Source organism: Neoarius graeffei, chromosome 6, assembly GCF_027579695.1.
Source record: "Neoarius graeffei isolate fNeoGra1 chromosome 6, fNeoGra1.pri, whole genome shotgun sequence".
NCBI lineage: Eukaryota > Metazoa > Chordata > Actinopteri > Siluriformes > Ariidae > Neoarius > Neoarius graeffei.
The window spans coordinates 96,399,869-96,421,878 of NC_083574.1; the positions used below are offsets into that span (position 1 = coordinate 96,399,869).

Sequence of the window (22,010 nt, forward strand, 5' to 3'; positions counted from 1 at the left end):
CTATTTAATAACAAATAATTCAGACCACCGCAGAGAATGAGTAATATGTATGCAAAAATGAACAAATGTATATCCAAAGATTGTTTTATTTCTCAAAATTATACTGTTGAGCCGGAAGCTCTGGTTTTTTCGGTTCTGAAAAAGTCAGTTTTCCAAATCGTGTAAATCCGTTAAGATATTTTTTTTTTGGGGGGGGGAGGTATGGGGTGGCTCTCTCACTGTCTCACTCTCATAGGGCCAATGATTTTCTGTGATCGCGGAAAACAGATGGAAATTACGGAATTTTTATAGTGAAACATTGCTCACGTGTCAAAGTGTAACTGCCGCAGAAGGCTTCTGCGTGACTGCCGCTAACGCCCAAGCAGACATTCCTTTCCGGTCAAGGCAGCTTTGTCGGTCATTGTGATTGGCTTGTGGCACACCTAGCCAGCCAATGAGCTGCTTGTTTACAGATTCGCTCCCCGCGTCGCAACCAGAATGGCGACCGCTTAAAAGAAACGAATGCACTGGTGGCCAAGGACGCCATATGGTTGCCAGTGGCGAGTGTGGACGTTGCGTGACTCGCAGAAGATTGTCGCAGGTCGGCGAAAAAACGACTTACTAATAGATATAAAAGTAATTTAAGTAAGTTTAAAATGTAATTTAAATAAAAAGTATTCATAAATTGAAGTTTGGAAGCGCCTCTGTTTTTGGGCTGAGGAGAAGTTTGAAAGGGTGTACCGCGGTTCTGCCGCCTTGTATCTCGACACGGATCGTGGCTCTGCGTATCGCGATTTCGATTTTGATACGCATATTGTTACAGCCCTAGTATAAATGCGTGGAGCCTTTCTGCTTCTTGCTGTGTGGGATTGTGAGGGATTGTGAGAACGGAAACCGTGGCAGCGCTGATGGTTCTCTGTGTGACGGCAGCAGACTGGCTGAGGAGCACACGGGCGATTTGTAGGAGCATCAGATGCTTTACACAGCAGCTGCACGCCATCCCCAGTCTCTCAGGTGCCGTGTGTGTGTGTGTGTGTGCTTGGATCTTGAGCAACGTGGCATAATATCATGTGACATTACAACAGCTGATGAAACCTCCAGAGAGAGAGTGTGTGTGTGCTCATGTGCATGTCGTTCTGGAATAAACAGGTTCTGCCACATCAGTGTGATGAAACTTTCAGCCAGTGGCCTTGGAGCACATTACTGATAGTGATTTCCAGCATGGTGTGTGTGTGTGTGTGTGTGTGCGCTGATGACCTTGCTATGTTGCAGCTCTTAACATACAGTGGTTTGAGTGTGAGCCGGAGTTAGCGAGCTTATCGCTGAGAGCTTATCTCACCACACTCCCGCTTCAGCACACTGTGAAACTGGATCAGATCCGCTGTCGGTGCTTGGAAAATCAGATGTGACCAAGTTCCAGTAAATTCAGAAAATCCCATAATATCATAAATATTATGCATTTTATACAGACAGTATATGGAATATTCTGGATTTAACTGGAAGGTAATATGGATTTATTGGCTCTTACTGGAACTTATTGGGGATTTAGTGGATTGTATTGAAATTTAATATCGATTGATTTGATCTTACTGGAATTTGAGGCACTTATTGGATTCTCCTGCAAAGAAATATACAGGGTGTTTAAAAAAAAAAAAAAAAAAAGCGATATTTTTTTTTCGCGGTCCAGTTTCCATCAAATCCTGCGCTCTGATTGGCTGGCGAGCGGGTCCGCAGCCTATGATACGGACCCTGGTTACGGACCTCTGGCGACTCGCTCGTTCACAACAACAAACATAGTAGCATTTTTTTTCCAATGTTTATCTTTTTATTTATTTATTTATTTGTAAGATTTATTTACAAGATTATCAAAAATCTTATAAATTTTTGCCAGCATTTCTCAGGAGAATAGCATTAATTTTACAGCATGGATAGCGATAATGACAGTGTTCACAGCGAAAGCGAGTTTTACTACCCTGAGGAAGAAGAAATAAAAGAAAACATTTCAGGAGAAAGCTAAAAACCTCTAACTGTTGCTAACGCCGAGCAAAAACATGGCTGAATCCTGAATGACTCAATTTTGTATAAATAGGGGACTACATAGGCGGCAAAATGTAGTTTTTTTCCTGCCATGGAAGTGCACTTGTATACCGAGGAGGAAGCAATTTGCATTACAGCCGTGAATGAGGATTCAAAATGGCGGCTCGGCTCGGTTTTCCCTTTCGGGCGCTCTCGTTTTCTGTTAGAATTTGGTAAAGAAAAAAATAAATATATTATTTACCAGCTTAAGGTCGGTCCGTATGGTGAAATACCGTCACCTCGGCCTTGGTCTCTTTCAAGACCTCGGTCGCGGTATTTCACCATACGGACCTCCCAGCTGGTAAATAACATGTATTTATTTGAGATGTAAAGATCCCAGAAACTACATGGTCCAGGCAAATGAAACTGAACAGGCTTAATGTTAAGCAATATAAGATTTATTCCTCAAAATCTGAATGAGAAATTCAAAGGTATAAGGATTCCATGAATGATTTCACAAATTTTCAGTATACGTGCCTGACCCTGACCCAACCTTCCTGTTTGAACTTTTTGTGCCGTGTCCAAATCTGCATTGCAGTTGGTGCGTTTTTAGAGAATTCTCTCATAAATGCACACTGCAGTCTTGTTCGAGTGTAACACACAAAACACCTTTTTTCTTTTCCACTGAATTGCATTTCTGTGCCGAAAAAGTTTTTTTTTTTTTAAAAACCATTAAAGATCAAATTTTGACCTGTTTCCACACATGCTGGTTAAAATTTGAGGTCAGTTGAATGAGAATTGGCAAAATTATTAGATTGTGAAGATTCTTATTTATTGGATTTTACTGGATTTTTTTTAAAAATGGATTTATTGGATTTAACTGGAACTTATTGGAGGTTGTCGTAGAAGTCTGTACCTCAAAAATAGCCAAAAATTATACTTGCATGAAAGAAGTTGCCTTAAAACACTTCTATTGCATAGAAACAATGCAAGCACGAGTGATTCCCAGAAAAAAACAAAACAACAACAACTGACCTCTGAATTTCTGTTCACAGTTTTTAAAGGAGATCCGCAGAACCTTTATTTTTAAATACATTTCTGAGTGGATAGTATCTCCATCCTTGACTCTTGTACGATGCATAAATGGGAATAAAATAATATATATTTTTGAGAGTTAAAATCGACCGCAAAGTTGGTATTCGAGCTGCCCCGCTGAGCCAGCCAGCCCTGAGCGCGTGACGTCACAGCGGTAACCGGTTTTAAGGCCGAGACCTTTGACAGCTATAGAGGATGTGCAGTCACGTGACCCGCATGTGTGTACTCCACCCACTCTGGCATATTGGACGGCATCAGGATAGTTTACCTTGCGCGAGCGTAATGGATCCAGGGAGTAATCCCCAAGAAAATTCGGAAAATACCCCATCTACATCGCGTGATAACTTGCCTAAGTTTGTTCAGCATCTTGAAGGTGACGTGAGGCAGCGTTACGTGGAAAAGTGTTCCAGGTTGGGGATTGCAGATCCGTACAACTTGCCGCAATCCTTGTTCAGGGAAATTCGGAGCTGCGGTGCCGGCGATTTGCCCGATCTGGCCTACCACGACATTTACAATTTTCTCGTTAATCGTGAATCGTGTTACACTGGCAAAGCCCTCAAAGCTTACAAGAGCCTGGAAGCTTATAAATATTTTGTTGCGGGATGGGTATCCCAACTATACCTCTGGAAGGTTCCGAAGAAGAATGTCTACTTGATAACCTCACGGGTAAGTGGCATTAAGACGTTTATCATAAAGAGACTATGCAGGACGTTTTATCGTAAGAATGTTCGAAATCTAAACTCAGTTCCAGATAATGACAGGGTTGTAAATATGTATGTTTTTGTCTGAAAAACAGGAAATCAGAAAGCTGCGAACGTTTGCGCAGCTTCCGCGAAAACGTGGGCAGCTTTCTGATTTACTGTTTTCTTCTCATACTTCCTATTTTTCATGGACTGTAAGTCTTTAGTAATTTTAATACAGAATTTACTCTGATGAAATTATTCAGACACTCCAACGCCCCCCTAAAAAAAATCGGATCTGCACGATTCAGCCGTGAAAAAGGCGGCATCCACCGTTTGCATCCCTGTTTAAACTCGTAGGTTAACCGACTTTAACCAGCTAATGAGGCTCGGTGGTCGGTCAAGATTTTTTTTAGTTTTCGCCATCCCTACTATGGATTGGCCTTTCAAAGGCATATATGAGCCAAAAAGATAAAACATTGTCATAGACTAGGCCAGGGTAGTAGGGCTCGGCATAGCCATTTTAAACGCTAGAGACTGTCTAGTTTCTAAGTATGCAGCTATCATTCAATCCGAAAATCAACTTAACAGATGCACTAGGAGTATTGAATTAGAAGATTACACCTACCTGATATGAAGTGTTCACTACAAATTCGGCTGGTAGAACTGGGGTTCCAGTTTTCTCTTCGCACAGCGGACACCCATTTTGCGCGTCTCTCCTCGTCTGCGGGGAATCTATAAAATGACACGCCCTCCTTTTGGCCCTGTCTATTGGTACAACCAAATGCCGAACAAGATATAACCGATTCTTGAAAGATCTACTCCCACACACTTGATAATTAGAATGGGTTCGTCTAAGTTCTATGCGTGGCCTTGCCGTCCAAAATGGCGGATAATGAATATCACATGACCTCGTGATGTCACGTGCACGCTCCCTATAGACCAAAGCCAGACTCGGCAGGCGAGAGCGGTTCTCATGGCCTCTGTGTTCAGATTTATTGGAGATTCTTCGTATTCCTCAGACAGTAATACATCTGACTGTGATGGTCCTGAAATTGGAGTGTGTGTACATGCTACTGCTAAACACGTAGAACCATATCCGTTCAAACCACTGGAAAGTGAATCCGATAGTAACACGTCCGCCACGGAGGCCCCCGCCTTACGAAATAAAGCCAGAGAACAAAGCCGTCTAGAGAATTGGATGGAATTGAACTGACAGTCTCATGTGACTCTCATTAAAACTTATGCAACGTACATGCATGCGTTTTCACTGATAAAACATAAAAGGCTGATGAACTGAGACAATCACATTCTGAAGCAAATTAAATAACCTTATACCGCTAACTTAAACACACAATACAGTTTACGTGTATTAATCTAAACGCAGGGAAACAACGAGTGTTGTTGTTGTGATGTAACCAAATGAGAGTCGCATCTTACCCGTCTGTGTTCTCGCTTCTTGAAGGCCGAGCTTGTGGCCGATTGTTTTGCAACAATCTGACTTTCAGTTCTCCGTTCATTCGCTTCTTCCACGTAAGGGTGAGATATTGCTGCTGAGTAGGGTGCATCAGTTGCCCTCACTTTCATAAAATCTGATGCATTTTTGTTCGGGTGTTCCTTTTCACCAATAAAGACATCCTGTAGAATTTTTTGACCATATTCAAAAGTCTAATGGTGGCACCATGAGGTTCATTTTTTTTTTGCCAAAAAACACTTATTTTATGTTTTCGCGTAAGGTTTGAATCACAATGTTGGACTCCATTTATTGATTTCTTGTGAGCCAGAGATCATGTTAAGAACCTTTGCGAGGGATTGAGAAGCATTAATGTGATTCATAATACATTTGTATTGTTTAAAAGTAGTTGAACAATGATTCAATGAACAGCTAAAACTCAAACTGTGCTTGATAATATATTTAGAATATGTACTAAAAATGTGGATCTAAGATATTTGGTATACTCTATAAGGTGCCATAATGTTTCATGAAAAGTGATCGAAATTTTGTCATAAAATAGCAGCTTTTTCCATCACTTTGAGCTCCTGGTGCCACCATTAAACTTTAGAATTTTGTCAAAATATTTCACCCAGTGTGTTTTCTTACCAAAAGGAACATAAAAACAAAAATGCATCATGATCGGAGGAACTTTTCAGTTTTAGGGAGCAACTGATGCACCCTACTGCTGAGGCGAGCATATCCAGCAGAGAAATCAGACGGCTGGTCCACTCGTTCTCCATTTTCTCCATACTGAGTACTCCGCCATTACTGCTCGGCTCACACTCTGGTGCAACTGAACTTACTTTCCTTTTCTTTTCCTTTAATTGTTGGAACTGCACCCTCTTTCAATACGGGCTTATAGCCAACGCTCCTCAACAGATCAGAGGTCTCGTTAGAGTCTTCAGTAAAATGTACAGAGCAGAGGAGAGACCACTTCGTAGGCGGCCAATGCGCCCATGAATTTCTCACAAAACGCGTCCAAATCTTTGCAGTTTGAACATTCTTGGGCCATGAATGCAATGTAAATCCACCTTCTGTCGTGTTGCTGCACCGGCCAGCAACACATCTACGTGGCATGGCGATAAATTAGCGCAAAATGGAGGATCGGAGTTGCCGTCAGCTCTGTTTTAGTATAGCGGAAATGGCGATGAGACCGATAGCCTTCCTGCTGTGACGTCACAGATGTCAAGGTCATTCACTCAGACTGCTACCTATAGGAGTCATTTTAATCATAAAAATTACTATATTAGATTTAGTGTGAACACTTAAAACTATTCCGATGCTATTCTTGAGGTCTCAAGGCATTTATAAACGAAAAATGAGGCCGTGGTTCTGCGTATCTCCTTTAAGTCAGGTCCCTTTTTGGGAGACCTGCCCTAGGACTATCCCAAAACAAAATGACAGCTCCTATTAAAATCATCTTTGTTTGAAACACAGACTTCGCATTGGCTAAACTATATTTCCGGCTATTTTTCAAATAAAACGGACATGCTAGCATCTAAGGGTTTCACTACTTAATGTCGGGTCTGTGCTTGTCACATGAAGTGCCTTTACATTGACGATCAGAGGTGGAGAACGCAAGATGATCACATGCACACTCTGAACATTTAAACTCCGCGTACTTGGGCTCAGCTTCAGGAGCTTGATGTTAAACAGTTGTGCGTGTACATGTGTGCAGGGCCCATAAAATATTGAAATGAGAGCGAGCAGTCCTGGAGGCTTTACACCTTGACCTAAAAAGATAACTGTCGAAAACCGAACACCTTCTGATGCCCCAGAGACTATGGAAATCCGAACACATTCCGAAGCTCTAAACAGCAAGCTCGAGTCCAAGTTCTTTCACAGTGTTTATTGGATTTAAAGGAACAGTCCACCGTACTTCCATAATGAAATATGATGTTCTCTGAATTGAGACGAGCTGCTCCGTACCTCTCCGAGCTTTGTGCGACCTCCCAGTCAGTCAGACGCGCTGTCACTCCTGTTAGCAATGTAGCTAGGCTCAGTATGGCCAATGGTATTTTTTGGGGCTGTAGTTAGATGCGACCAAACTCTTCCACGTTTTTCCTGTTTACATAGGTTTATATGACCAGTGACATGAAACAAGTTCAGTTACACAAAATGAAACGTGGCGATTTTCTATGCTATGGAAAGTCCGCACTATAATGACAGGCGTACTAACACCTTCTGCGCGCTTCGGCAGCGCATTGATACCTTCACTCCTGTTTTTTTTTTTTTTCTCTCTCCCGCCCCTCGACTAACCTCTGACTATTACTGACCACAGCACTGATGTTTCCGGTCACATTGGCTGTGTATTGACGGAAGTCAGGGGGGCGGGATGGGGCGGGAAACAGGAGTGAAGGTATCAATGCGCTGCTGAAGCGCGCAGAAGGTGTTAGTACGCCTGTCATTATAGTGCGGACTTTCCATAGCATAGAAAATCGCTACGTTTCAATTTGTGTAACTGAACTTGTTTCATGTCACTGGTCATATAAACCTATGTAAACAGGAAAAACGTGGAAGAGTTTGGTCGCATCTAACTACAGCCCCAAAAAATACCATTGGCCATACTCAGCCTAGCTACATTGCTAACAGGAGTAACAGCGCGTCTGACTGACTGGGAGGTCGCGCAAAGCTCGGAGAGGTACGGAGCAGCTCGTCTCAATTCAGAGAAGAGCATATTTCATTATGGAAGTACGGTGGACTGTTCCTTTAAGTGAAATTTATGATTGATTTTACTGGAGTTTATTGTATTGCATCTCTAGTACAGATAAAACACTGTTGGAAAAATCTTTCTTGCTGTAGAAAGACACCTCGCTATAACCGTTGTCCGTGCGCCTCCTAATCCCAGTCCCGAATTGTCAAGAAGAAATTTTCGTGAACATGAAGCACGGCTGTGGGTTTCTCAAACGTGCACGCACACCATGGTTCAGTAACGTGCACTGGTTTGGATGTGATTGAACCTTTTTAATCACCATTCATCGTTTTCTAAATTTTAATCTGAACGTTTTTCAGTCGTCTTTTATAGGGTGTTCACACGGCACATATTTGCATCGATGCTGCACCGATGTATTTTGTTGCGATATATCTTACACCGGTGTAAATTTTGCGTAGCGTTCACACGTCACAAACCTGCTTACTAGAGAGAAGCGTGTTAGCACCGGTGCAGCCCCACTTGCGGTCACACGGCAGTTTCTGCGACCGTGCTATAGTAGCAAAAACTTTATTACTATCATTTCCTTTGATTGATAGTAATAAAGTTTTGATATTTCCTTTTATTACTATAATTTCCTATCATTATTACTATCATTTCCGATAGTAATAATGCGGAAATGAAATATGCGCATGCGTGAAAATGTACTTCCTTTTCCCGGTTGTCATGGCATCACCAAGCGCCGGGAAAACAACGTGGATGAAGACACCAGTGTTGCCAGATATTGCTGACGTTTTCCATCCCAAAATATGTTCAAATCCGCCAAAATGCACTTAAAACTGCCAAATCTGGCAACACTGGAAGACACACAGTTCTGTTGTTGTTGATATTCGCCATTTTGGAAGCGCAAAACACCAGGATGCAAATTATGCAATGCCCGTATGTAATCAACTCTCCTCACGTGTAGCGAGTCTACCCCTGTAGCGTTCAGACGGCCCATTTTATATCGGTGCTGCCCCGCAAACTAGCATTTACTCCGGAGTAAATTTCTTAAACCACCTCCCGAGCAGGGTTAGATTTGCACCGGTTTAAGCAGCTTTCAGGGGCGACACCGCTATAACTTTGTACCGTGTGAACGCTCTACCGGGGCAGCCCCGGCGCTACACCGGAGTAAAAGTTGCCGTGTGAACACCCCTTTAGAGATCACGTTCCTACACCGAGTAGGATGTGTATCCTGTTACAGAGCGATCTCGGTCATGTTCCAGAACGTCCGAGTGAACAAAGCGAATCGACTCTGAATCGACTCAGCTGCAGGAAGTGAATCAAACATGCTGTGTGTTTGGGTTGCAGGTTGGGTTTTATTTGTCGGACGAAGCTGTCGTGCTGCAGAAATGCAACCTGTTCTGGAGCTTTGCACTGAAGAGCAAATAAACACACTGCGTTACTCTCAATGTTTTACACGAGTTATCTCATCTCATTATCTGTAGCCGCTTTATCCTGTTCTACAGGGTCGCAGGCGAGCTGGAGCCTATCCCAGCTGACTACGGGCGAAAGGCGGGGTACACCCTGGACAAGTCGCCAGGTCATCACAGAGCTGACACATAGACACAGACAACCATTCACACTCACATTCACACCTACGCTCAATTTAGAGTCACCAGTTAACCTAACCTGCATGTCTTTGGATGAAACCGGAGCACCCGGAGGAAACCCACGGGGAGAACATGCAAACTCCGCACAGAAAGGCCCTCGCCGGCCACGGGGCTCGAACCCGGACCTTCTTGCTGTGAGGCGACAGCGCTAACCACTACACCACCGTGCCGCCCTCTGCAGTCAACATTTTATTTATTTTTTTAATTCAGTTTTGGATGTTTTTCAGTCTTAAAAATGATGTGACGGAATGTTTTTTCCCTGATCTGGATTTGCTCATCTTTGTAACACAAACAGCCTGTTGTTCTGCCCTGCATGTTGGAATGGGTTGTGTTTATGTTATGTTATAGTAATGATGTGATTTGCTCTGTAATTATTGAGCTAATGTGTTTTCACCGCTGCGACGTTTCCAGTTTTCCCAGCGGAATGCACCGTGCGCAGAGGCTCCACCAGCACCGAGGACGAGGACGCGGAGGCAAAGGCCGTCCCAGGGGTGGTTCGGAGGCGCAGGCTGAGGAGGAACACGCTTGGCTCGGAGCAGGACGAGGAGAGGAAGGAGAAAGATGAGGTGAAACATGCAGTGTTGTGCTGCAGAGTCACATGACCTCACGACAAAACACACACACACACACACCTCTAAACAGTAAACTATGCAGTAAATGAAGAAAATAGATACCAGCGTTGGATTTTAGAGGCAGTGGAGATACGCAAGCGGGCACAGAGGACGATAAACCGGGATGAGGGAGCGTATGCGCTGTCGCACACCTGGAGCGCTGTCCTGGGGGAGCAACCTGACAGCAGGAGGCGTGAACTACCTGTCAAATTGGGCGGGACGTTCATGCCTCCGTAACGTAAAATCAGCTCATAAGGCACGTCACCACCTAACATCTGGTGACAGTTCTGAGGAAGGCGGAAGATTCACGCTGAAACTGTTAACAAGGTAACAATCTTACACTACGTTCGCCCATATGTGACCTGTATCCGATCTTTTATTGACAATATGAACGACACAGATCCGATTTTTTTCAAATCCGACCCAGGCCGTTTGGATATGTGGTCCTAAGGCCCCGGTCACACCGCCCGAACTTTGCTGGAGCGTTCCTGGAGCGGTGAAAAAAATTCATCACCGCTCGTAACCGTTCACCACCGTTTAACAAAAGTTGGCCCCCGTTAAAGCAACGCCGTATACGCTCGGCCACCGCTGATGTTTCTCGAGGGGCCCTCCTACCGCTCCAAAAGTTTTGAGCTGCACAAAATATTGCAAGCGGTGAGGAGGGGGCGATTTTCCGCCCCGGCAAAGTTCACCCCCGCTCCACCAACGCCCAGTCAAAGTTTGGCACCGCTAGACGCAAGTTCGTGGACGCTTGGGTCTGCTAGGCCAACGCAGAAATCTTGAACGCTGGACCACCGCTGCTTTGCCAGCGTTGCCCGGGCGGCGATTAAACGTTGCACAAACTTCGGTGGAGCGGTTGTAAGCGTTTTACGAGCGGACACGGGGTTGCTGGAACGGTGTCGGGCGTTGAAGCAGCTATCCATGGCGGCGATGAACTTTGGTTTGGCGTTGGTATAGAGGTGTCGGAGCGGGACCAGAATTAGGCTATAAATACGGGGAGAAATGGACCAGGAGCTCATTTGGAATCGAGCTGCCGTTGAGTTCAGACCTCATCTATATCGAATTTGCTCAAAGTTACAGTAAAACTGTATCACCATGGATGCTGAGAGACTTGCTATGATTGGTGCTAAACCAACTTTATACCCCCGCCGAGCCAAAGCCCGCATGCGCAGAACGCCGCTATACCAACGCTCGCGTCACCGCTAAACCAACGCCAGCTTCAGCGGTGCACCGCTAAGCCAATGCCCGTGTTTTCGATTTTTTTTCCCATTTTGTGCGCGGTGACGAGCGTTGTCGTAATTCGGCCCCCCCTCCCTACCGTTCAAGGAACGCTCCAGCAAAGTTCGGGCGGTGTGACCGGGGCCTAATTCCGATTCCTATCCGATCTTTTCATATGCGACTTCAGTCTGAACCGCCAGGTCGCATTCATCCGACTTACACGTCATCAACAAGCCACAAACGTCACTATTCTGCGCTGAAGTAGGCGGCGGGTCTCTCAAAAAAAGTTACAACAACATGGCGCATGACATCAATGCGACTCCGCACCCACACGTTCCTTTGAACGGAGGTTGCAGTCACTACCCCGCAGAACGCCTGAGCCAGAACCCTTGCCCTCTTCCTTCTCAACCTCCTCCTTAACATCAGGCTATTGTGCATGTTCTGGCTCCGTCGCAACAACAACTGCATCATCGCCAGGTACTCCATGCTGGCTACTGTCATACACAGGAAACTTTAGGTTACTTCCGTAAACACTGGCCATGCTCACTGCGTGTGACGTCGTCGTATCCTGCAATGCGCATGCGGAACACTTTTAGGTCGCTTTTCGTTCATACTGAGGATCACATACAAGTCGCATATATTTGTTAATGTGAACGACCTCACAAAAAAATCGGATTTCACAAAAAAATCGGAATTGAGCATTAAGCCTTGCAGTGTGAACATAGTGTAAGAAACAAACTTAAAAATACTTATGCAGTCGAGTGTTACTGGAAACACTATAATGATGCTTTTGAGCAGTTATAACGCCTTTATGAATGTTCTGGGAATACTGGTTAAACATTTTAGAGCTGATTTATACTTGCATTACCGGAGTGTGAACACTAGGGGGCAGCATCACATGAACCAAATCAGAATTTACAGAAAAAAAAAAAAAGAGATCTCTGTGCCAGAAACCAAGTACAGTTTTTTCACCGGAGGTAAATGAAATAGAAAGCAGCACTAGACATGTTTTTGCACGAGCAGTTATAAACCGAGTCACTAAAACTAGTGTTCAAATCCACAATTCGTCCATTTTCACAGTCGTGATCAATCCGCACACATGCTACAATCTGATCTGTTGTTTATGATTTTTTTTTTTTAATGAATCCATGATGCAATAATGTGATTGTATTGCAGGGTGTGAGACAAACATGAAACGCAGGGAGGAAAAACCTGATCTACTCGTTCATGCTGTTAACCGTCGATGAACGAGTTTGATCACCGAGCAGAGCAGGTGTTTTATTAAACACGCCATGCTGAGATATGAACACTGTAACTGAAGCAGAGGTTACTCGAGGTGTATTCGGAACATCGCCACTCTTGAGAAAACCCGCTGAAGTGTTAGTCTAACCGTGCAACCGAACACACACCTCCCTGTCGAACCAGAGTAAACACATTGTGCGTGTTGAGTAATTCTGTCCATGCTGTAGGATGAAGGTGATGGTCAGGAGGAGGAGGAGGAGGACGGGGTGGAGGCTGAGGAGCAGAGAGAAGCTCGTGTTCAGCGTCAGAACAGCGGAACTCTGAACAAGTGCATCGTCCTCGCCCTCATCATAGCCATCAGCATGGGGTTCGGTCATTTCTACGGTGAGGACGGGGCTTAGTATTCTTCATCATTTTTTTTTTTTTTTTAAATTGTTAAATCTCATTGCGCTTCTACAGCAGTCTTCTGTCTCCAGAATGTTCTGCTAGGGCAGGTACACCATCACGGATTTGACCGTGTAACTGTGTAACAGTGAGATGAGTGGCATCGGGTCATGTGACCCTGTCATTTAAAAAGCACAAAAATTTACCGTATTTTCTGGACTATAAGCCGCTACTTTTTTCCTAGGTTTTGAACCATGCGGCTTATACAAAGGTGCGGCTATTCTGTGGATTTTTCTTCCACCGCTAGGGGCGCTCTAACCGGAAGTAGAATCAAAAATAAGATAGACGAAAAATCAATGCAAAGAAGAATTAGCAGATCTTTAGCAGATAGAACACGCACGACAAATTACTAACTGGTAATTATTTTCAAATCCAGCGAAGATGATTAAAGTGACTTGTGGTTTCAAACACAGGAGAAATGAAGGTAAATAAATACCGGTTATTTTCTCTTGGTTCTGTTCCGTTTTAATCAGCAAAGTTGCTGCCGTGTTAAAAGGCACTGTTCGGAAAGAATCTGTTCAGGTACATACATGTACATTTACAGTACAAAATCGTTCTGTACATGCAGTAAATATCTAATTTTTCAACATAGATATCTGCGGCTTATAGCCCGGTGCGGCTTGTATATCTTTTTTTTTAAATTTTTTTTTTTAAAATAGAGCGGATGCGGCTTATATACAGGTGCGCTCTATAGTCCAGAAAATACGGTATATATTTTTAAAAAATGTATAACAGAAAGGGCAATTTATGAGTGTTAAAGATGTGACATCACACTGGGTTTTTTTTGGCAGGTGACACATTTTGATGTGTTTTCTCAATTTGATACAGATATTTAAATAATATTGGCTGGATTTTTTTCATGGACTATCATATATTCCATTCAGCTAGCATGATACTGAACGAGTCGGAGACCACGAAAAAAAGCCATTACTATTATTATTATAATGCACACTCTGAATATCAACATTCTCAAAGGCCAACGCTAGGTTACCCGTGACTCAGTGTTGTTAATGCAGCAGTCCAGTTACCTTCCAGCCGGTGTAGCATTGAGCAGTAGCATTAGCGAAGGCAAACGCTAGCTTTCCCGTGACTCGGTGCTGTTAGCGTGGCAGTCCGGTTACCTTCCAGCCGGTTTAGCATTGAGCAGTAGCATTAGCGAAGGCAAACGCTAGCTTTCCCATGACTCAGTGCTGTTAGCGCGGCAGTCCAGTTACCTTCCAGCTGGTGTAGCATTGAGCAGTAGCGTTAGCGAAGGCCAATGTTAGCTTACTTGTGACTTGGTGCTGTTAATGCGGCAGTCCAGTTACCTTCCAGCCAGCATAGCATTGAGCAGTAGCGTTAGCAAAGGCCAATCCTAGCTTACCCATCACTCGGTGCTGTTAATGTGGCAGTCCAGTTACCTTCCAGCTGGTGTAGCATTGCTCAGTAGCGTTAGCAAAGGCCAATCCTAGCTTACCCATCACTCGGTGCTGTTAATGTGGCAGTCCAGTTACCTTTCAGCTGGCGTAGCATTGAGCAGTAGCGTTAGCAAAGGTCAATGCTAGCTTACTTGTGACTTGGTGCTGTTAATGCGGCAGTCCAGTTACCTTCCAGCCAGTATAGCATTGAGCAGTAGCGTTAGCAAAGGCCAATGCTAGCTTACCCATCACTCGATGCTGTTAGTGCGGCAGTCCAGTTACCTTCCAGCTGGTGTAGCATTGCGCAGTAGCGTTAGCAAAGGCCAATCCTAGCTTACCCATCATTCGGTGCTGTTAATGCGGCAGTCCAGTTACCTTTCAGCTGGCGTAGCATTGAGCAGTAGCGTTAGCGAAGGCCAATGCTAGCTTACTTGTGACTTGGTGCTGTTAATGCGGCAGTCCAGTTACCTTCCAGCCAGCATAGCATTGAGCAGTAGCGTTAGCAAAGGCCAATCCTAGCTTACCCATCACTCGGTGCTGTTAATGCGGCAGTCCAGTTACCTTTCAGCTGGCGTAGCATTGAGCAGTAGCGTTAGCGAAGGCCAATGCTAGCTTACTTGTGACTTGGTGCTGTTAATGCGGCAGTCCAGTTACCTTCCAGCCAGCATAGCATTGAGCAGTAGCGTTAGCAAAGGCCAATGCTAGCTTACCCATCACTCGGTGCTGTTAGTGCGGCAGTCCAGTTACCTTCCAGCTGGTGTAGCATTGAGCAGTAGCATTAGCGAAGACCAATGCTAGCTTATCTGCAACTTAATGCTGTTCACGTGGCAGTCCAGTTACCTTCCAGTCAGCGTAGTGTTTGCGAAGGCCAGTGCTAGCGCAGTCAAGCAGAATATTATTATTATTATTATTATTATTATTATTTTCCTTGTGTAGTTTACTTAGTTACTTTTTAAAATCAACATCGACAGCTACGCACAACGGAGCGACCTGGCAGCCACAATTCTCTCAAAATCTTCCTTTTTTAATGAAGCAAATCTGGCAGCCATGTTTATTTAGAAATTGTAGCTCACTTGTGCAGAAGTTTTGGGTCTCTGACGCGTGACATGTTGTCTTGACATTCTCCATTGGGGAGAGTGGCGTAATACATGGACGATAAGTGATATGATAACAATATGGCATGCTATCAATAAACCCGTGAGAAGGGAATATAGAACATTTTTTATTCCAGCGAAAAAGTGTCCTGTATGGATAATAATTCCTGATATTTCACTCCGATGGCTTCACTCCGTGTTTTCCCGCTGACTAGACACGCGTTGTCAAAATGGCAAGTTGGTTCAAAATTAAAATTCTTTTGATTAACTTGCAGGATGGGATATTTCTATTTATTTATTTAATTTTTTTTTTTTTTTGGTGGATGTGTCCCAAGAATATAAAGAACATTACACCGTGGCGTGAAGATATGAAGTTTATCTTCTCATGTTGAAAAACGTATACGTTCACCACTCAAAGATTAAACTTGATATTTTTGCACCACCGTGTAATATCCTCTCTATATATTATTTATTATATTAAATACAGAAGATCATTGTCAAATATCTGGCATTGATGTGACACTTACATTAACAGTCTAGAAATCAAAGCTGTGTTAAATAAAATTAATAATGGTGTTTTATATTCATTAATAAAACTATCACTTTAGCATTTTATTATTTACCTTGTTTTTCTTGGCACTTTAGCTTTATATTGTTTTTTTATATATTTTATACAGTGATTTTTGTTACTCTTATTGCAGTTGCGTTGCATTTGCTTATTTATCTATTATTTTTGACTTTCTATTGTTTCCCTGAATGTACTTTTAAGTGTATGAAAGGTGTTCTATTAAAAAAAAAAAAAACATTGCATACAATAATCTCTTTTATAAATAGCAATAATTCATTTTATTTTTTTCGCGGTCCGGTTTTCATCAAATCCTGCGCTCTGATTGGCTGGCGAGCGGGTCCGTATCCTACAGTACGGACCCCGGTTACGGACCTCTTACGGGGGGTATGGTTAACAATCTGCGGTCACCTTAAAACGTCTTGATTCTTGGTGGGCTCCGGGTTAACACACTCGAGTCTTTCGACATGTCGTAATTAACATTCACTTTTGCGACAATGTTCGACTTATTTGTGGTAGAATTTTTGGGAAATCCCATCGCGTACAGCGTATAAACACAAGTACGCATGCTCTCCACGCGTGGCTTGCAATCGCCGTTCACACTGACGATACGCATTGGTAACATCGGAAAGACGCATGTATTCAGGCGGGATATTTTAGCATATCGACAATGGCAAAAGTCCTAGATAAGAAAGAAGAGGATCGAGCGAGGGAGATTGATAAAGGTGCAGGAATAAAGAACCGTTTTCGATGGGCTTGGTTAGAAAGAACACTGAATCTCGAGATCACAACGAAGCTCGGTGATCACATACGGAAACTAGACGTCCCAGGAAAAGTACTTTGCTCATTGTGTTCGGACATGATAAACTACGCTAGTAGAAGGGCAAGGACTATCGAACTTCACATACACACCAAAAAACACAAAGGGAGGTCGAAAATTATTTTGCCTGTTCGATGATTCATTATATTATTTATAATGTATATCACACGAATTAATGCCATTATATGTATGGGGTTAGCTTATCTAATGTAGCATGTTGGGGAGAATCCTAGTATCATATCTATATTTCTGATAAAATTTTAGGTATGATGCCATGTATAACTCTCCTACTTATTGCTCATTTCATACGGGGACGGGGAATTGCTGGCGTCTGCCCAAATTTTTTAGGCCGAGATGAACTTATAGTTTTTGATTTTAAAAAAATTTCCAATATGTAATGCCCATTGTACATGCCTGTTCTTTAATTCAAAATCACCAAATTGACCGTATGGTATATGCATTACATTACACAACATCCTGTCCAGATAAAACCTAGTTAGTACACACAACAGTTGAAAGGGAAGTGATACAGTAAGTGATGTTGAATGTTGCCTGCTTAATATGCAAGACCTCCTGCTACCATGATCACATCAGAAGAAAGCTTAAAGTGCTGATGACACGAACATGACTCTATGCAATTTCTTAAATAAACTATACAACATGGCAAACACATTAGATTTCTGTTATAATTACGTGAAAAGAAGCTGTTGTTACGCGAATTTAATTGCACAGCGCAAGAAAACTGGGTCCGTGGCTCGCGGCCATGTTGTGACGTCAGCGGAAGAACACGCTGCGGTTCACTGGCTGTTCTACTCTGGTTCTACTCAATGGAAATGGCGCATGAAAACGCCAGTGAACTCTCTAGTGCTAGCTCTTCCTCTTCTGGGAGTCTAGAATTGTGTTGATCTCTTCCGAATAGAATCTATGATAGCCTACCCTCTTTACCCTTTGCCTCTCGTTGCTAGGCAGCAGTTACATGAAAGCCGCAAGCTTTCACAAGCAAATACATGACTGATATCATGCTGACTTTATGATTACATTTATGATTATCATGTAGAATCTATAGCTCTACGTACCTTTATCTTGTGTCGTTTCACAACACATGTTCTGACAGGAGGACTGTCTTTGGATCCGGCATAGCTACTAGTAGACCCCCTCAGGAATACTGGCAGTGTTGCCAGATTGGGAGGAATCCCGCCCAGTTGGGCGGTTTCAAGTGCATTTTGGTGGGTTTTGAACATATTTTGGGCTGGAAAACTTCAGCAGTACCTGGCAACAGATACTGCTGACGTTTTCCAGCCCAAAATATGTTCAAAACCCACCAAAATGCACTTGAAACCGCTCAACTGGGCAGGAAACCTCCCAATCTGGCAACACTGTGTAGGCACTGCTGATGGTAGTAACACACGTTTGTGCTGAACTGAACACCCAAGAGATTCTTTTAAGCTGGGAAGGGTGTGAAAACAATCCAAATCGAAGTGTTCAGAGCACAGGACGGATGTTGGTGAGGGCTCCCACTTGTCACGAGTGCGCCTGACTTGCTTCACCCACTTCGCATGCAGCTCGGGATCTCTGGGAAACTTGAATAAACTTACCCCATCCTTGTAGGTTTTGGAGCAAAAGCCGGCAACACAACGCGAAGGCATAATAACTATATATATATATATATATATATATATATATATATATATATATATATACACACACACACACACACACACACTAATAATGACAAACTGAACACCTGTCGCATCAACAACAAACTGGTAAGTGAGGAGGAAGGTTCTTTCGCTGACGTCATATAGCTCCTCCTCCTCATTCGTCTCCTGGGTGCTGCAGCCCCGTCAAATTTGCCCAAATAGCCGCGTTTTTTTATCATAACTTGTAAAATAGGTGCCTTCGTGAATTAATATATGGATCATCGGGAATTACTTTTTATGTTATAAAACATCGCCAAAGATGTCAAAAACGTGTCATCAGCACTTTAAGAGAATTATGATAGAACTTTTTTCTGGTTTGCACTTCATTTTAAAGGATTAGAGTATTCAAAGACATCTCGTCTCGTCTTCTTCCGCTTATCCAGGACCGGGTCGCGGAGGCAGCAGTCTAAGCATGGAAGCCCAAACTTCCCTTTCCCCAGACACCTCGGCCAGCTCCTCGGGAAGAACACCGAGGCGTTCCCAGGCCAGCCGAGAGACATAGTCCCTCCAGCGTGTCCTAGGTCTTCCCCGGGGCCTCCTCCCGGGGGGGCATGCCTGGAACACCTCCCCAGGGAGGCGTCCAGGAGGCATCCGAAAAAGATGCCCAAGCCACCTCAGCTGGTTCCTCTCGATGTGGAGGAGCAGCGGCTCTACTCCGAGCTCCTCCCGAGTGACTGTGCTTCTCACCCTATCTCTAAGGGAGCGCCCAGCCACCCTGCGAAGGAAACTCATTTCGGCCGCTTGTATCCGCGATCTTGTTCTTTCGGTCATTACCCAAAGCTCATGACCATAGGTGAGAGTCGGAATGTAGATCGACCGGTAAATTGAGAGCTTCGCCTTTTGGCTCAGCTCCTTCTTCACCACGACGGACCGGTAAAGCGACCGCATCACTGCGGAGGCCGCACTGATCCGCCTGTCGATCTCACGCTCCATCCTTCCCTCACTCGTGAACAAGATCCCGAGATACTTAAACTCCTCCACTTGAGGCAGGACTTCTCCACCAACCTGGAGAGGTTGCTATTCAAAGACATGAATAGCAAAAATGCAGAAATATAATACTGTAGAGCTCGTTTATATTAAAAGGTGCATTTCAAAAAAATCAATCATCAAATGTGAATTGATTAAAAACAAGTCTCTTGTACCATATTAATCATTTTCACCTGGTAGTCCACCAAGAAGGGGAATTTATTACCAAATAAATTGCAACTTTTTGCTGATAAAATTAATGGTTTTGGGGTAAAAAAAAAAGCCAAAAATCATTAGCTCCCGCCCCCTGGGCTCCCACGGCCCCCAAACCCCCTGCTTTTTTCACTTTTTTTTAATATTTTTCATTCTCATCCCTGGGTGACACGCTCGTTCACAACAAACATGGTAGCAATTTTTGCCAACATTTATCTTTTTTACAAGATTTATTTCTATCAAAAATCTTAGATTTTTGCCAGCATTTCTTAGGAGAATAGCATTAATTTTACAGCATGGATAGCGATAACGACAGTGTTCACAGCGAAAGCGAGTTTTACTACCCTGAGGAAAAAGAAATAAAATAAAACATTTCAGAAAGCTAAAAACCTCTAACTGTTGCTAATGCTGAGCAAAAACATGGCTGAATCCTGAATGACTCCTATTTGTATAAATAGTGGACTACATAGGCGGCAAAATGTAGTTTTTTCCTGCCATGGAAGTGCACTTGTATACCGAGGAGGAAGCCATTTGCATTCCAGCTGTGAATGAGGATTCAAAATGGCGGCTCGGTTTTCCCTTTCAGGCGCTCTCGTTTTCTGTTAGAATTTGGTAAAAAATAAAAAATATTTACCAGCTTAAGGTCGGTCCGTATGATGAAATACCGTGACCTCAGCCTCGGTCAGTACTTTCAAGACCTCGGTCACGGTATTTCATGATACGGACCTCCCGGCTGGTAAAAAACATTTTTCTTCACTTGAGTATTCTTAGTGAAGAAGAAGAAGCTAAAAACTAGTCTATGCTAGCTTTCTAAGTATGAATGGAGTTATATAGAGTTAAGTGATTTTTTTTTTTTTTTTTGGCCCCTGTGCTGCTTGACAGGCACGGTGCAGGTCCAGGAGAGACAGCGTCTGGTGGAGAAGATTCGCGTGAACGACGTTAGCAAGGTGCAAAAATGTTTCTGATTCTTCTGCTGCTTACTCTGTCTCGTGCTCCTGTTGATTCTGTACATCTTCATCTCTCCACCTGTCCTCATTCCCCACTCGATGAGTTGAAAAGTGTGAAGAGTAGTGGTTCCTCAGGACAAGCTGAGAACCAGAGTGCTGTTTTCATTCTAGCAAGATTACTTAAAGGAGTTCATGCTTTATCTGTAATCAAACACGGAGATGTGCGAATATGCTAGCACTAGGACAGCACTAACTGTACTAGTGAACACATTCCATTTAAAAAAAAAAAGATCTTTACTGTCAAAAAACAAATCACTATGAAATGGTTTGTGTATGTCTGTACAATCAGCGCCAGAATTATTGGGATACTTGGTAAAGATTATGAAAAACGAAAAAGGTTCGCATTGGTACCTCACTAATCTAGGGTTCCACCATGAGCTGGGGTTACTGTCTGGCCAGAGTTTTGCTCCTCCTCCTTCAGTCCATGTGGGGTTCCTTTGGGTTCTCCAGTTTCTTCCTACCTCCAAAAAACATTCCACTAGGTTGATTGGCTGCGCTAAATTGTCCCACGGTGTGAATGGACTAGTGTCCCATCTAGGGTGTATTCCCATCTTGTGTTCCTGGGATAGTCTCTGGACACACCATGAACTTGAGCATTACATTACAGGCATTTACTGATCGTAAGCTGGCCTAGTGGCTAGTGTGTCCGCCTCTTGAGTGGGAGCTCGCGAGGTCTACTTGCAGTTGGGTCATACCAAAGACCATCGTAAAAATGGTGCCTACTGTCGTTTGGCAAGGCACACTGCAATACAGATGCAAGTGGTGAGTCAAACTCTTAGTTACCAGAGGACTAGACCCCCACTGTAACCCTAGCTGTGTAAGCGAGAGGCTGAGGGCTATAGAAGTGGAGATCGGCACTGCCCAACGCACCTTAAGGGCCTGGTTAGTACTGGGACGGAGACTGCCTGGGAATACTAGATCCTGGCATGGGAAGGACTTTGATTTTGACAGGCGTTTATCCAGAGTGCTATACAAGTGCGCACACACCACATACTCGGGGCCTGGGGAGCAGTTGGGGGTTAGGTGCCTTGCTCAAGGGTACTTCAGCCATGGGTTTTCCTGCCAGTCCAGGGAATTGAACCAGCAGTCCTCTGCACCAAAGGCTGCTTCTCTAACCTTTAGGCCATGGAGCAGGAAAGTGACTGGAATTATTTCATCGTCCCATA

The 22,010-nt window shown here is 43.7% G+C and overlaps 1 protein-coding gene across 5 annotated transcripts in view; it reads left to right on the plus strand.

Annotated features, from left to right (window-relative positions):
- Positions 1-22,010, plus strand: part of ccpg1 (cell cycle progression 1) — a 45,007-nt gene that overhangs the window by 19,004 nt on the left and 3,993 nt on the right. For all 5 annotated transcript variants that reach the window (XM_060924207.1, XM_060924209.1, XM_060924211.1 and 2 more), the window contains exons 6-8: positions 9,979-10,133; positions 12,866-13,022; positions 20,720-20,784. In XM_060924207.1, the coding sequence (XP_060780190.1) occupies positions 9,979-10,133; positions 12,866-13,022; positions 20,720-20,784 (377 nt within the window). The remainder of the gene's footprint in view (positions 1-9,978; positions 10,134-12,865; positions 13,023-20,719; positions 20,785-22,010) is intronic.